Source organism: Prionailurus viverrinus, chromosome F2 (assembly GCF_022837055.1).
Source record: "Prionailurus viverrinus isolate Anna chromosome F2, UM_Priviv_1.0, whole genome shotgun sequence".
Taxonomy (NCBI): domain Eukaryota; kingdom Metazoa; phylum Chordata; class Mammalia; order Carnivora; family Felidae; genus Prionailurus; species Prionailurus viverrinus.
Window position 1 is genome coordinate 57573678 of NC_062578.1, and position 15974 is coordinate 57589651.

The 15974-nt window shown below is 33.5% G+C and overlaps 1 protein-coding gene across 2 annotated transcripts in view; it reads right to left on the bottom strand.

The window, feature by feature from the left end:
* Positions 1-15974, bottom strand: part of CSMD3 (CUB and Sushi multiple domains 3) — a 1270863-nt gene that overhangs the window by 317510 nt on the left and 937379 nt on the right. For both annotated transcript variants that reach the window (XM_047842282.1, XM_047842281.1), the window contains 2 exons: positions 14256-14412; positions 3381-3572 (listed from right to left, as the gene is read on the bottom strand). In XM_047842282.1, coding sequence (XP_047698238.1) covers positions 3381-3572; positions 14256-14412 — 349 coding nt within the window. The remainder of the gene's footprint in view (positions 1-3380; positions 3573-14255; positions 14413-15974) is intronic.

The following is a 15974-nucleotide window of genomic DNA, read 5'->3' on the forward strand; positions in this document are numbered from 1 at the left end:
AATTTACTTTTTGCTTAAATATTTGAAGGCGCTCCTATATTTGTTTTTCTTGTTCTCTGCACTGTTTCGATCTTACTTACATTCAATCACTGACTTAATCTTCTTGGTTTTGTTTTGGAAGAGACCTAATGGCAATTGAATTTAATGGTTCACAATGTATAGGCCCTATTCCTATAGGTAAATTTATTTCACAGATTTTACATATTCTATTTTACCACATTGTGATGATTAGTTTTAGGTGTAAACTTGGTTAGGCTATAGTACCCAGGTATTTAATCAAATACTAGTGTTGGTATGAAAGTATTTTAAAGATTTTTTTAATGTTTATTTATTTTTGAGACAGAGAGAGACAGAGCATGAATGGGGGAGGGTCAGAGAGAGAGGGAGACACAGAATCTGAAACAGGCTCCAGGCTCTGAGCTGTCAGCACAGAGCCCGGCGCGGGGCTCGAACTCACGGACCGTGAGATCATGACCTGAGCCGAAGTCGGACGCCTAACCGACTGAGCCACTCAGGCGCCCCATATATGAAAGTATTTTATAGATGTGGTTAATGTCTACAATCAGTTGGTGTTAATTAAAAGAAGTTATCCTTGATAATGTGGGTAGCCCTCATCTAGTCAATGGGAAGACCTTTTGAGCAAAAAATAAGATTTTGGAAAAAAAGAAATTCTCCCTCACAACTGCAGAGTTGACCTCTGCCTGCATTTCCAGCCTTTTGACTTTCCCTATGTATTTTGGACTTGTCATCTCCCACAACTGCATGAGTCAATTCCTCAAAATAAATAAATCTCTTAGATAGATAGATAGATAGATAGACACTTAGATACAAATATATATAGATAGATCAATCTAGATTTAGATATTCTATTCATTCTCTTTCACTGGAGAATGTTGACTGATACACTCACAGAGGACTAAGCAACTTGATTTTGTATTGCAATGTTAATTCATAAGAACAAATTTGTTATTTTTTTAAGTAAATGAGATACCAGTATTTAAGATGTTGCCATCACTTGTTTAGATTTTTTCTCATATTTTAACAAAAATTGTGTTGGATAACCTTCAACTATGTAACTATATCAATTCATTATTACATTATTTCTTTATAATTATTACTTTTATGGCATACACTTACTATGAGAACAGATTTTATACTTTATTCCTCCAGATTAATTTTTAATCAATTAAAGGTCAAATTGGGGTTTTGTGTACTACGCTGTATGTTGAAATTTAACATAGTTCTTTTTCCTCCATATTTCTTTTCTACAAACATTACCTGTCATTTTGACTTCAAATGAGCCAGTGTGATATGCCATAACACTACAGCTCATATTTAAGAGAAGACTTATATTTGCAGTATAAAAATGAAATAGTGCTTAAAGAAGGTATATAGGTTAAATCCTCTGGCTATGGTATTTCAAAAATTATTTGTTTGATCCATGTATAAGCTTCAGAAACACAATTATCTAGAAATAATCCATACAATGGCGAAAAAGTTTCTTATTTGACAGAGGCAAAGTGAGCACAAAAAATTAGGATGCTAGACCAGGTGGTAAGGCTATTAATTGTTGCCAGTAGAGAACACGATCTAAAATAGAATCTCCTCTTCTGTTATCATAGTAATCACCGGCACAACATGCCATGTGCCCAACTGTCATCAGCTGTTATTCCTGTCTATCCATCATTAAAAGGAAAAACAATATATAAGTTTACCCTTCTCATGAAATCTTGAACAGTATCAAGCCACTAAGTTTTGACTCAGGAAATTTGTAAATATGAAGTGCACCGATTTGTTACAAACAAAATTAATTCTGATCACGAACCAAATGTCCTTCCATTTACATAAAGTCTTTTAAAAAGTGAAGAATGTCTTTAGCTTGGTTCAACACATATAGAAAATATATTATTTTAAGTATATCTGGTTTCTGATTTTAATTTTAAGGACAGCATGGAAAATCAGTATTTACAAGTTTATAGTTTTGTGCAGTTATAATCCTTAATGCTTTTCTGAATATATTTCATATTCACATCAAAGAATACAACCTTAGAATTAGTGCTACATTTTTCTCATAACTAACGCCAGTGGGCTGACTGTTGGTCATATTCCAGAATCCCAAGCTTTGTTAATTTAGGTTGATTAGTATTTAGATATTATCCTCGTAATCTATCCAAAATCAGATGTCATCTGAAAAGAAAGGACTATGATTGCATTTTGGTTAGATAAAAACATGTTTGCTTCCTACGTGAATCAATGTTTGAATAAACCAACAGAGGTCTTGTGGCATCAAAAAACACAGTGCAATTAGTTGCAAGGCCTTTAAAGACTGGAATTTCATTTTTCTATTTGCATTCTAGTAGGTTTTGTGGAGATTCCTATGTTACCCATATCAACTACCAAAGGTACAAATTTGGAAGGTTTAAGTTTCCAAACTCATCAAATTATATACATTAAATATGTGCTGCAGTATTAAGATATCAGTTATACCTTAATAAAGCTGTGATTTTTTTTAAATTTAGGTCAATTTTATTCATGTGGGCCTGAGGCAGAATGGATTTGTGCTTCTACAAATACCAGCAAGAAGTAAGAATGGCTGAAGAATAAGGAGTGTTTGCTCCCTGTTTAAGAAGTCAGTGTTTTGTTAAAATGTTTCCTTTTGTTGCTCTGGTATTCCAGCCTGGGACCTATTTGGTCTTTGGAGCAGAAAAAAACAAAAGAAAACAACAAGAAAACAGACATCTTTGTCAACACATTTCTGTCTACCTTCCTACTCACACAAACCCAGTCATTCACTAATTGATCTATAAGATGGTACTAGTCCTCCAGTTGTGCAGTGAGAGAAAATGATCTATATACACAATAACATATACCTTATGTTATTGTGTCTCCCTTGCCTCTTTTTATTGAAATTGGTTAGTTATGCTACATACACATAAGAAAAGCCCATGTACTTCCTCAGATTTTTGAAAATCTATATACATATATAAAGAAAATCTTTGAAGTTTTTGAGAATAGGTTTATTGTTTTTTAATCTACCTTGATACCGGGACAGGTGCTCATTTTATTAAAACAAACCTAGTCAATGTGATTCCATAAATATGTACGACAGGTCTTAACATATTTTTATAGTGAATTAAATTTTGTATCAAGATAGGAGAAAGAATGATTTGATACAAAAAAAAATGTACTCATCGACAAACTTATGAAAACGACGCTTTCACTTTCCATTAATTTCCTCCAACAAATTTGAGCTATGAGTTCATTAACTGCATGATTTAAGCTGTGAGCTGTGCGTGAACAGATAAAATCACTTGAAAAGGGACAGCGTATTTGGATAGCACTCCCAGAGAAATATTTATGAAAATATAAGAGTATCTTACCAATACAGGAAGGCAGAGGATAGTCCCATGCCCTTCTCTCCCCTGTCATGCATTTGAGAAGGCTACTCCCGTGGAGAGTATAGCCTGGATTGCATCCATAAATAATAGTGCTCCCAGCAAAGTGGCCTTGGTCACTGATCTTGTATCCAAATTGTGGAATACCAGGATCCTCACAGTGTGAAAGTTCAAAACCTGTGATAAGGATACAGAGTCATTAAAGGCAACATTTAACAGGAAGATTTAAAATTATACCAACAGTCTTTGATTATTTTTAGTATAATTACATACCTTTTCCTACTTGTATTACTCTTACAATATTCAATTTTGATAGTATATATACAGCATCCATAAAGTTATTTTCTTGAAAATTAGAATTTGTTGTAATTTGATTGGTTGATTGTAATTTTAAAGTTTATCAGTGATACCCCATGGTCTATTATATAACTATATCGTGGCTTGTAGCACGAAGCCTCTCGCTTACCTCAAGTGAATTGCGGCTAATAATAAATTCTGACCAATGTGACGACTAGCGTCATGTCATCAAAATTTAAAAATTTTGACAAAACATGTCCAATAATTGTCCAATTCACAGATATGTCCACTGCAAATATAACCGTAGATTGCTTTACTTTGATAGTATTAGAAGACAATGATAGTCTCATATTGAAAACATAGTTTTTCGAGACATAATAATAGTATTCAGCTGTAAGAACTCGGAATCTTTATATCCTGCCCCCTCCAAAATGTATAGCTTTCAGAAATTCTCACAAGAAAACAAAAACAAATCAAAGCAGCATGTTATTCTGTGGTACAAAGAAACTACGTTTGTGTTCAGCAGAGTTTGGGCTTTCTGCATGAATTTTGCTGGAAACTTTATTTCCTGAGATAAGAGTAGCACTGGAGAAGTTAATTTACAACTACCCGTACCAGGAGTGAGAGAACGCCAGAGAGCTTTACCTGACTCCAGAGGACGTTTGTGTTTGCACCAAGGGGGAGAACGAGATGACTTACAGACATCTCTAGGTTATAAAAACTGGATACATAGGCTAATCTGGCTCGTAGAGAAATGTATTTACATTCTGAGGCTAAAAAAAAAAGAGAACTCAAGATCCTTTCCATCCCATCTCCAAGCAGCAAAGTTCTTTCTTCCTGCTTTCAGGAGAGGAAGGCAAGATAGCTGCCTTAAGCAGAGCATGTCCATTTTTCCTCATGCCTTGTCACTGGCCACCCATGCAGATTTTTCCATCTGATTTCCATCATGTTACTACAGGGGTAAGGAGTAGGTCAGAAGTGTGTGGGACATACTGATATTATTATTATATTATTTAAATAACAATTATTAATCTGTTTAGATCCAGAAGATCTTGTGTCCATATGCAGAATAAAGTCAACAAAAGTGAATATTAAAAACAACAGTCAGTACAGTTCACTATTAAGATCCTGAAAGAACTGGAAAAGGATACCTCATAATATAAATTAAACACGATAGTAGCAATCAAAATCTAGGCTCCTTAGCCATAGAGTTCTTGTCTTTAATGTTTTACCAAGTGTATAAATATAAGATAAATGATAGAGTGAATGTACCAAAGATAATTAGGTGCTATTTACACCAGTTATAGCTTCCTACACTAGAGGACTATACAGAGTATTCCAGATAGCCTTATGAGATAGGAAAACCTGTGACTTCAAGACAAATAATGCTGGAGAAGAAAAAATGTTATGTGTATAAATCATAGGATAATCAAAAAGCAGTCTCTGTCTCCTTTATAGGCACAGATCCTTGACCAAATTAATCTAGATTTGAACTAGAACAACAACAACAAAAGCATGCATTATCTCATATATGTCAAATCACTAATTTGCATCATTGACTTCCTAGAATGTCAAAACATACATTAAATCACTAGAATTTGCACATATCCAAGTACTAAATACATATTGTAACTTCAGCATTTTGAGGGATACATTGTCTATCAGAGGAAGGAGTCCTTCCTACTCTCTTCTATGGGGTATTAACCTTTTTTTCTCCTGTTAGCTCAGAGAAATACTTTACACATTTTAATTAATTTACAATCATTTGCTTCTTCTCTTTGTTTTTCTATAGAGTGGAATTATTTCAATTTTCCCCTCTTTCCCACAATGACTTCCCAGCATAAATCTTGGCACACGGCAGATGTGTAATAATTTCTATGGATGGATGTGGATTATTAGAGGCAATTATCTCAAGGAGATAACTGAGGAAGAAACTAAAATAATGCTGATGAGAAACTGAAGTTTATGAAACAATTAAAAAAATCTTCAGGAATTTCCCTTATGGATCAATTCGTGACAGCTCTGTTTGGGTGAAAATATGTTAAAATAAAGCAAATATAAATGGCATCAGAAACAGAGCCCAACAAGTCAGAAGTCACTAACTCAAATCGTGACATAAATGAGATATAAAGATACACGGTCAAGCAAGCCAGTCTTTCAAACATAGAAACAGAAATGGCAGAAGTAGCAACTTTACATTTTCAGGACACATTACTTTGCATGAATCTGCATACTTAATACTACATTTAAAGTGTTCTTGCTCAAAAATTACAAGTTTGCGTGCCTTCTACCAGACATAATATTCAGTTTATCATTCAAAATGCAGCCACTTCTGAGTTTTACCGTATATCATTTATCAAAATAAAAATGGAAATCAAGCTCTCTTTTCAAGGTTCATTACCAAATTCATCCTTCCTTAATTTGAATGTTCTGTAAATGTGGTTGGCAATTGCTGGTGATGAGGTAAAATGGAGATATTCTTTGTAAATTAAGATAATTTATAATACTTTGCATTGTAGATGAAAATGCACATGGACAATACTATATAAGCTACAAAGCACAACATAATTTAGTCCAATTTGGTGGAATTATTGTTGCCTATTCATAAATATTCAGATCTGTCTTATCTTTATGGAAACATTCAGCTGCCAGTCTTTTCATTGAAAAGCTCAAATACTTGAAACTGACAATTAAATAAAGATGTGTATGAAAAATCATATATGCTATAAATATTCACCATTCCTTGTGAAATTTGATACTCTGATGAAATGAAAATTTCTAGAGCACAAAATGAACTGAAAATCCCCATTACCTAAATCCTTTTGACTTAATGAATAACTTCAACAGAGATTTAATTCCTTTCCTGCTACTATGTAGTATAAGGATTTCTAATTTATTTTTAAGTTGTTATTGGAAACCTACAAAAGACTACAAAGGATAACATAACTTCACCATCTGACTGTATCAGATTCTACTATCATAGTAGCTTCAGATAAAAATTAATATTATTTCAGATTAATATTCATATTGATTCATATTAATATCAAGAAATAAATATTATAAAACAAGTAAAGCTCCTTTTTGTTCCCTTCTCAACCACTTTCAGATTTTCCCTACCAAGAGCTAGTAAATATTCTGAATTAATGTATTCTTCTCATACCTATTATATATATATATATATACTTATATATATTTATATATGTATATTTTATATTGTATTTATTTATTTTGAGAGAGGGAGAGGGAGAGCATGCATGTGCATGAGTAGGGGAGGGGCAGAGAGAGAGAGACAGAGAATCTCAAGCAGGCTCTGCACGCTGCTAGTGCAGAGCCCCATGTGGGGTTCTATCCCATGTACCGTGAGATTATGACCTGAGCCAAAATCAAGAGTCGGACCCTCAAACAACCCAGGCGCCCCCTATTTTCATCACATATCTATATGTCTATGAACACTATATAGAATGTTTTGCAAGTTATTTATACACTTTATAAACTATGAAATTATTTTAAAAATTCTTCTGAAACTATTTTTGCCAACATTGTGTTTTTATCTTTACACACACACACACACACACACACACACACACACACACGCACACACACATACATTTTATTCATTTTAACTACTCTGTGGTATTTCATTAGAAACTTACTACAAAATTGATTTATTTATTTTCTAACTGATGAACTTTACATTGTTTCCCATTATTCCCTGCTACAAAAAGGCTATACTTTTTGTCTCCTTTTGCACAAATGTAAGCATTACTATAGGGCATGTACCACGTAGGGATGCAGAGCTCACTTTGTCCTAAAGATTGCATCAAAATCTGCTAATCTGCTGTTCAACTTCTTCCTTGATCTACTGAGAGATGAATAGTTTAATTCCTACCTCCATATAATTTCTATTCCATTTGATTATGAACAACAGCTGTGTATTCACATGGGGGAATGTCATATGGTCAGTAAAAGAGTACAAATAATACAATAAGGCAGATGGCTTAGAAATATAAATGGTATTTGAAAACTCACTCTTTGAATATAAGTCAGCATTTTTGATGGAACTTAAAACGAGATCTTTATACGCTTTATTTTTTTGAAACTCAGTTAAAATGTAAATATGTTTTTAATATTCTAAAAGTTACCTTATAGAGTATTTCATGGTGAATTAAGGTATGTTAATTGCATAGACTAAAAGTAAACACCGTCAACTTGTTAAATAAAAAGGGAGATAGATTGTTAATAAGAGAACTGAGAAAGGATGCTAGCTAAATACAGTTGAGGATGACATCTGAAACTAAAAACATTAATTCAAGTTTAAATAATAATGCAAGGAGACAAAGATCATTCTATCATAATTTTAATCTCTATAGAATTCTTTGGTGAATTTGGTTCATAATATTTAGTGGAATCTTTAAGAATTATACTTAATGTTTGATTAGTAAATTCTACTTAGGCCATGAATATTGCAAGAAAAAGTCTTATTTTAGAATTCTTTATATTCATACGAAGATGTGTACAAAACATAATGTCAACGTTGTCACTTTAAAATTCTCAAGCAGGAAAGAGTCCACAGTCACAGTCACCCATGGCAACTATGACAATCCTCTTTGATTCAGAGATGACAAAGAATATAATAGGAGGGATGCCTGGGTGGTTCAGTCAGTTGAGCATCTGACTCTTGATTTTGGCTCAGGTCATGATCCCAGGGTTGTGGAATTGAATCCCACATGCGGCTCCACACAGCGTGGAGTATGCTTGAGAGTCTCTCTCTCTTTCTCTCTCTGTCTCTCTGTCTCTCTGTCTCACTTTCTCTACCCCTCTCCCCTGCTCGTGCTCACTCTCTCTTTCTTTCTAAATTAAAAAAAGATATGTTTTTAATTTAAAAAGAAAGAATGTAATAGGAATAAAGAGAAGAAAGTTTTATATGACTACACATTCCATTTTTTTCATGCGTCAAACTAATTTAAAAAAATGGCACACATGTATTTCTTACTCGTCCAACTCTAGGAAACATCAAACTTTGAAACCACAATCTTCTACGAATGCTGTAAGAAGATAATCCTTACAGTTTTGAGGAATAGAAGTTAAATACTTAAATAAGCAAAGGTTTGTGGAAATGATTGCTATGTATTTCCAACTGAAAGAAAGGAGATATGGTAAAGAATTCTTTTTTTTTTTCTTAATTGTCATTGCTCTAAATCCTACGTATAAAGTTCTGAGTAGAAAACACATTACTCACAGACTTTCCTATATTTTAATCTGTTGGGCATGAAAAAGTGAGTGATATTTTTAAATGTGCTAGTTTGTGTCTTGCACATCATATATTTGTACATCATTCTGGGATGGTGAGATCCAGCTTTGCCTGAATATTAATTTTTAACCATCAGCCACTTGGTATTTGGCCAAATGTATGGTTGGTGCATTCTAGACATATGTAGGAATGGAATTTTACTAAATATTGCCAAATTACCCTCCCAGGTGACTTTACTAACTTGCATTCCCTAAAGTTAAAAGAACAAATTGCCATCAGCACTTAGTATTACAGAGCTTTTTAATTTTTAGTAACCTTATGAATGTGTAATAACATATTATTTGGGGTTTATTTTTTCTCAATTTCTATTAGGAATTTTTTTTGTTTGCTTTCTGACTACTTGAGGTTTCTTTACCATGAAACTTTCTTTTAGACTATTCTCTTTCTTATTAATTTGAAGGATTCTTTTCTATAGAGTTTATATTTTTTTGTTACATATATTGTTAGTATCTCCTAGAAATGTCTCATCTTTTTACTTTATGGTGTGTTTTGCTATAGAAGTACTCAAAAACTACTTGATGACTGGGGATTGATCGGGAAAATAGAAGCCACTTAGTTTGAATTGCTAGGATTCCATACAAGAAATTAGAGGGAAAATATAAGAAATGCAGACGCAGTGAAGGTCAGAAGACCACTGCTGGCTTTCAGGAAATCCTGGAGTTCCCACACTCCCGCCTGCGGATGCTAGTGGAAAATAATTGCTTCTCCACTGATGCCACCTCTCAGCTCTCACAGGACTGGCTTTAATTGGCAGGATCTAAGTAGAGATCTTCACTGGCAAGAGTTGTCAGGTTTTTAGTCCCCACACTTCAGGGAAGTACTTACAAGGGCAGAGATGCTCCTGACTATTGACAGATTTTTGCTTGTATATCTTGTTTTGGACATCTTACTCCACCTTAAAGACGTAGCTTTAAGGTCTAGGCTACTCTTTTCTTTTCCCTAAATATTTTAATGTTTTGAGACCCACATATAATATTGCCTATGTAAATGACGGATAAGAAATATTTCTTTAATATTTTAGTTAGAATACTTTATACTACATAATGCAGCATTAGTCAGTACTTCCTTTATTACCTGGTTAATTTCAAGATTTAAACCGCAAAAGAAATGCCAAATACATCTGTTAAGTGGTCTAGAGGACAAAGAACCACATGGAGTAACTTTGCTGCTCCCTTGTAATTTACTTATTCTCTACTTGCATTTGCAGTCAATATATTATATCCAGAGAATAAAGTTAGAGTTAATAAATCATCTGATTATTTTTCATGACTAGCACTGCCAACAACATACTGGCAATTATATTGAACATTTTAAATAAGGATAATTTATTATATATTTGTAAGGTTAGTGCACAGAAAAGGTGTCACAAATTAGCTAATGCCCATCTTTAGTTTGAATATAAAATTTGAAATGGGCATGTTCCATGTGGATTTATGAATCATTTCAGGCAACATGACTGAGAGGCTAAAAGGGTCCAAATATATAGCTGAACTTTTCCCTTGGGATAATGAACATTTCTCCAATGGGCTTTTTAGTAAATTAAATGTACAGAGGTGATAACCAGAGGACATCTGAGCCCAGAGGTAGTGCCTAATGGCTGGGCATTATGGACATTTACCGGATCAGCTTTTGAAAAGACAATGTTATAATCCATCAAAAAGGTGTGATTTAGCTCTGTAATGGATGGTTGTTTAAAATACCCAATTACTTTCCACTGAATTAAAGTGGGATAACTACAAATGAAGAGAGCTAAAAGAATCTGTAATGAAGCATAACTTCAAGAAATAAAGTTTAAATACTACACATACTGCATTAAAGATACTAGGTCTAAGTTACTCCCCGACTGTAAGGGTAGCCAATAAGAAAGCATTCAGATTCTCAGGCATAAAGTGACAAGAGTGTTTTTGGAAAGAATTGCATTTACTTTTAAAAACATTTGCTTTCTTCGTGATTATATAATGAATGGACAGTTGGAATAAAATGTACCTTAAAAAGGTCTTTTCTAAAATATTTCCTCATTTTTATCTCAGCCAAATGTGTTTCTCTGTACTCAAAGCTGGAAATAACCAGACAACCACACAAGTCAACAAAATGGATAATAGAGAGAGTGACTACTGTGACATAGGATACCTGTCATTATAAGGGTGGTCACCAAAGGCCTCTTTATGCTAACACTAGAATTGTGAGGAGACAGGCAAGTGGGATTAATCTGAATTGGATTATCTTCTGTATTTGCCTTGAATGTGCTTCACATGATCTTTCTAGTCTCTGTGCCTGTCTTCATCCTATTCTTTGCCCAGAATACTCTCTACCATTTCTTTTTTTGACCTGCCAATCCAACCTAAAAAACTACCTCATTCATGAATCCTTACTTGATCTGCCCTAGAGTCAACTGACTCCTTTCCTGTCTCCAGTTCTCTCAATGTTTGAGCCTGGGGATTCCTCTGTATCACAAAGGGTTCTCTCAGATGTTTCAGAGAAAAAGTGTGGATAATTCTAAGGAGGAACATAACACAGAATGGCAGGGTGGAGTTAGATTGAGAAATAGATTCTTATACAAAAACATGGTCTTTTACATTCTTTTCTCATGTTTGGGCATCTTAGCAAATTCTTTTATGTTCGTAAATTAGTAACTGCCTCTAAGAAGTTTATGAATATTTAAAATATGTGCCCTAGTAGAATCTTCTTCTATAACACAAAAGCATTTTTATAAAATCAGTATTCAGACCACATATTAATTTACCAAGAATATGTAAAAAACATGTGATTGAACTAAACTGACTGTAGACATTATGAGAGGAAATGGCCCCTGAAGAACTATGCACAATATGTTTGTAAAAAAGTATAACCACAGTAGAGTGTGATAGCTGCTATATTAGTTGCAAATATAAACTACTGCAAAAGGCATGTTAAAAAGTCGGCTAACTCTGGCTGAAGGAAGGTAAGCAGCAGTGGGGAAATATTGAAGAGGAGTCTTAGCTCGAAGGCTCAGTTGATGATTCAGGTTGGGGCATACCAATAATTGTTAACCTGGAAGAGAAAGCCTATGGCTGGAAATGAAAATACATTTGGAGGATGGGCACAAGTTTCTGTCAAAGCTAGGATATCTGTGGTTAACTATTAAGATCATTGTAGATATGTAGAAAGACCACCACTGTAAAAAACCAGAAGTAATCCTTAAGAACAAATACAATAAATAATAGCCGTGTTACTAGTTCCAGGAGCCTCCCCAGCAGAAGGGCTCAGAACACAGCTGTCAATTCAGAAAATCATAGGACCCTTCACTGACCTGGTGATATCCAGAGACAACTTGGAAATAGGCGTATATACATTTTAGTTTAGTTCAGAGACTGAAAAGTATTTATACGTATATATTTACGCTTTTAAAAGAATAATTGCTTTTCTATTGTCTTCCCAATTCTATAGCTTTCCATCTTCATAGAGACACACATTCTATAATGAAAAACTAGAGTCATTAAGAAGAGTGACTTCAAATATTTGCTTTTTTAGATCTCTCTTTCTGACATCTAGTAGCTCATACCAATGAGAATAAAGTCAATGATTTTATTCATTCCAGACACCTAAGCAACCCACACAGTTTTAAATGCAGGTACGTCCTACAATGTCCAGTATCTTTGCATCAGTAATCTCAAGTTACAAAGAATTTAAATATCCAAAAAGGAAATCTAGTTTCTTTTTTTTTTCCCTGTGACACCCATTAACATTTTAGACAAGGAGAAATGCAAAATGATGCAGAGCAAAGAAAGATCATTATGTAAACATTGAGCCATATCTTGAAAAATGTCAGCATCTTTGTTAGAAAACAGAGAAAGGAAAAGAGAAAATCAGATTAAAAAATGTGCCCTTCTGAGCAGATTGCACCAATTATATTCGAGCAATAATTCTCAATATTATTACTTTTAATATATCACCTGGTAATATCTGTAAACACAGTTTGCTTGGATTTTCATTTGTCTTTGGAAGTACTTCATAAAAAACTGCATTGTGCACAATAGTTCTCAGGATTCAGAAACATGAATTGAACATTCATTTTGTTAATTTATGTTTTGATACACTATTGGTGTAACAATTCCAGCACAGGTAGAAAAAAGCCTTGAAATAAACAGGGATCAAGAGTAATCTCTTAGTTATACGCACCAGATTTTTAAATACAATTTTAATGTGATATACTCTCTTGTCTCCTACTTCTCATATAATTAGGAAAGAATATTTTCACAAACAATAATTTGATTCAAATTCCCTTTAGGATCCCGTGTGAGTATCTTTCATGGTGTAACCTTTTTAATTTCCTAATTTCTGTAATAGTTTCGATTCATCTTATTTCTTAAGAAAATTTATAGAAGTCATCAGATTTTTTTCAAATATCTAAAAGTAAAGATTTCTGAATGTTTCTGTTTTATTTTTCTAAATTAAATGAGTATTCTGATCTTCCAAGCACTAATTTGATCTGATAGATTATACAGTTGTTAAACACACAGCTAGTAACCACCGCAGGTTTATATGTGATTTACTTTCTTAGTGTACTGTCTTATAGAGTAGGAACTCAATAAATATATTACTTGAATATAATTTATTGTTGATAGATGCAATTAGTCTATTTCTTATATTATGGTACTGGTATAAAATAAATTCATTTAATTCATATAAAACATGGATGTAACCCACCAACCTTTGAACTTCTACTTAATTGTTAGAATAGCCAATTGGAGTATAATGCAATAGTTCCATATGAATTTATTTTTAATAAAGCAATTCGACACATAAGCAAAACAAAATAAAACCTTAACTCTAATGTAAACTCATCAGAAACCATCCAGTTATCATTAATGACTATCCAACTATAACTACCACACATAGGTTGTGTGAATTTTGCAAACACTGAATTTCCATCTATTAAAAAAATAAGAAATAAGTATTTATTAAATATCAAACTTGGAGAATATTGCTATTTTAAAAATACATAAATAAATAAGCCCAAAGTCACAAATTACTTAACCATTCTTAACCTTACTTGTTTCAACTGTGAAATTGCAACAGTTATAATACCTGTAATTTATGGAATAGTTTTTAGGGCCAAATAAAATTACATATATTGAAGGTCATTCTAAACTTCAAATTCTTGATCAAATGTTGGATATTACATCACCTGGTATATTATAATTGTTTAATAAATACTCAGCATCAGTGTTTGGCCTTTGTTTTCTTTTTTCTTTTTCTTCCAAAATACTTACTGGTATAGACAAGTTGAAAACCTTCATCTGTCCCTTCAGAATCAGAATTGAATTCTAGCCAGAGCTGATTTGAAGTGCTGCTAAGAGTCAAGCCTCGCATGGACGCACCAGTAAATGCACCTAGTAGATGAGTTGTTTTATCTTTTCCATCATAAATCTGCAAAATATTTATAATTAAAATGTAAATGTGCCAATAATAACCAACTCAAATCATTTATGAAGAAGAGGAAATTATTATATTCTTCCTAAATCAGGTCACTACATGCTCCCCAAGGACAATCATATATATTAATTCCTACATATATCAAGTTAAGAAGGTTGGAATACACACGGATACTTTTAAAATTCCAAGCTCAGTAGACCTTAAGTAACACTTGAACTCATATTATATAAATTTTGCTCTTATTATCAAAATAATGCTTTTTTATGGTAGACATTTAAAACTGAGAATATCAAAGGGGGTCTGGGTGGCTCAGTCAGTTAGGCGTCAGACTTTGGCTCAGGTCATGATCTCACGGTTCGTGAGTTTGAGCCTTGCATCAAGCTCTGTGCTGACAGATCAGAGCCTGGAGCCTGTTTCAGATTCTGTGTCTTCCTTTCTCTCTGCCCCTCCCCTGGTCACACTCTGTCTCTGTCTCTGTCTCTCTCTCTCAAAAATAAATAAACATTAAAAACATTTAAATTGAGATTACCCAGAGGCTCTTGGGTGGCTCAGTCGGTTAAGCGCGTGACTCTTAATTTCGGCTCAGGTCATGATCTCACCACTCATGAGTTGGAGCCGTACATCAGGTTTTGCACTGCACTGGGGAGCCTGCTTGGGATTCTCTTACTCCTTCTCTCTCTGCCCCTCCCCTACTCACTTTCTTTATCTTTGTCTCTCAAAATAAATAAATAAACTTTAAAAATAAGTAAATAAAATTGAGAATACTGACAGAAAGCCTGGTTTCCAAGGCTGGTTGGTTGTTTTTCTGTAACTTGCTCAAGGTTAGCCAAGTGCTTATTTTTCTGATAACATAATTAATATAAAAAAATGCTTGTTTCTTTTGCAATTTCTCTCATTTATTCATCTCCTTGAACTTAATCCATTTTTGACATGTAAAAAAATATTGAGTACCAAATGCTTTTAGAAACTAATTTAACATGACCAAAATATGCAAAACAAAATCGATAAGCTCTCAAACATCCCCACGTAATTCCCATTCTTCTGAAGGTATAACTTCTCATTGTATTCTAATTTGCTTTTCTTTTATCAGTGCATTCTAGACATCTCTCAGGGTCAGTAGACACAGATTCTGCCTTTTGAGAGCTGAGTAATAGTTCACACAGTGACATTACCACAACGATCATTCCCATCTTAATAAGTTCAATTTTTTTGCTACCAAGAGCAATGCTGAAATAAACAACCTTTTACATATAACTTCACATTTTTTGATACTTGTATTTTCATAAGGAAGTTTTCCATATATGAGATTTCTGAACTAAAATATTCACGTATAGCAGATTATTTCCAAAAGTGTACAGAAATTACACGAAAAGTTTACCGACATCGCATGTGACCATTCTTTTGCCCATAAGGCATGTATTTACAATGATGTATTAATTCTCCACTTACCTAAGGGAGTGAAAGTTGGTTATTGACCAATCTTATTCCATAATATTTAGTTCGAGGGTTGAATAAATGGTAATGAAGAGAAAAAGTTGAGAGATGCTGTTCAAAGT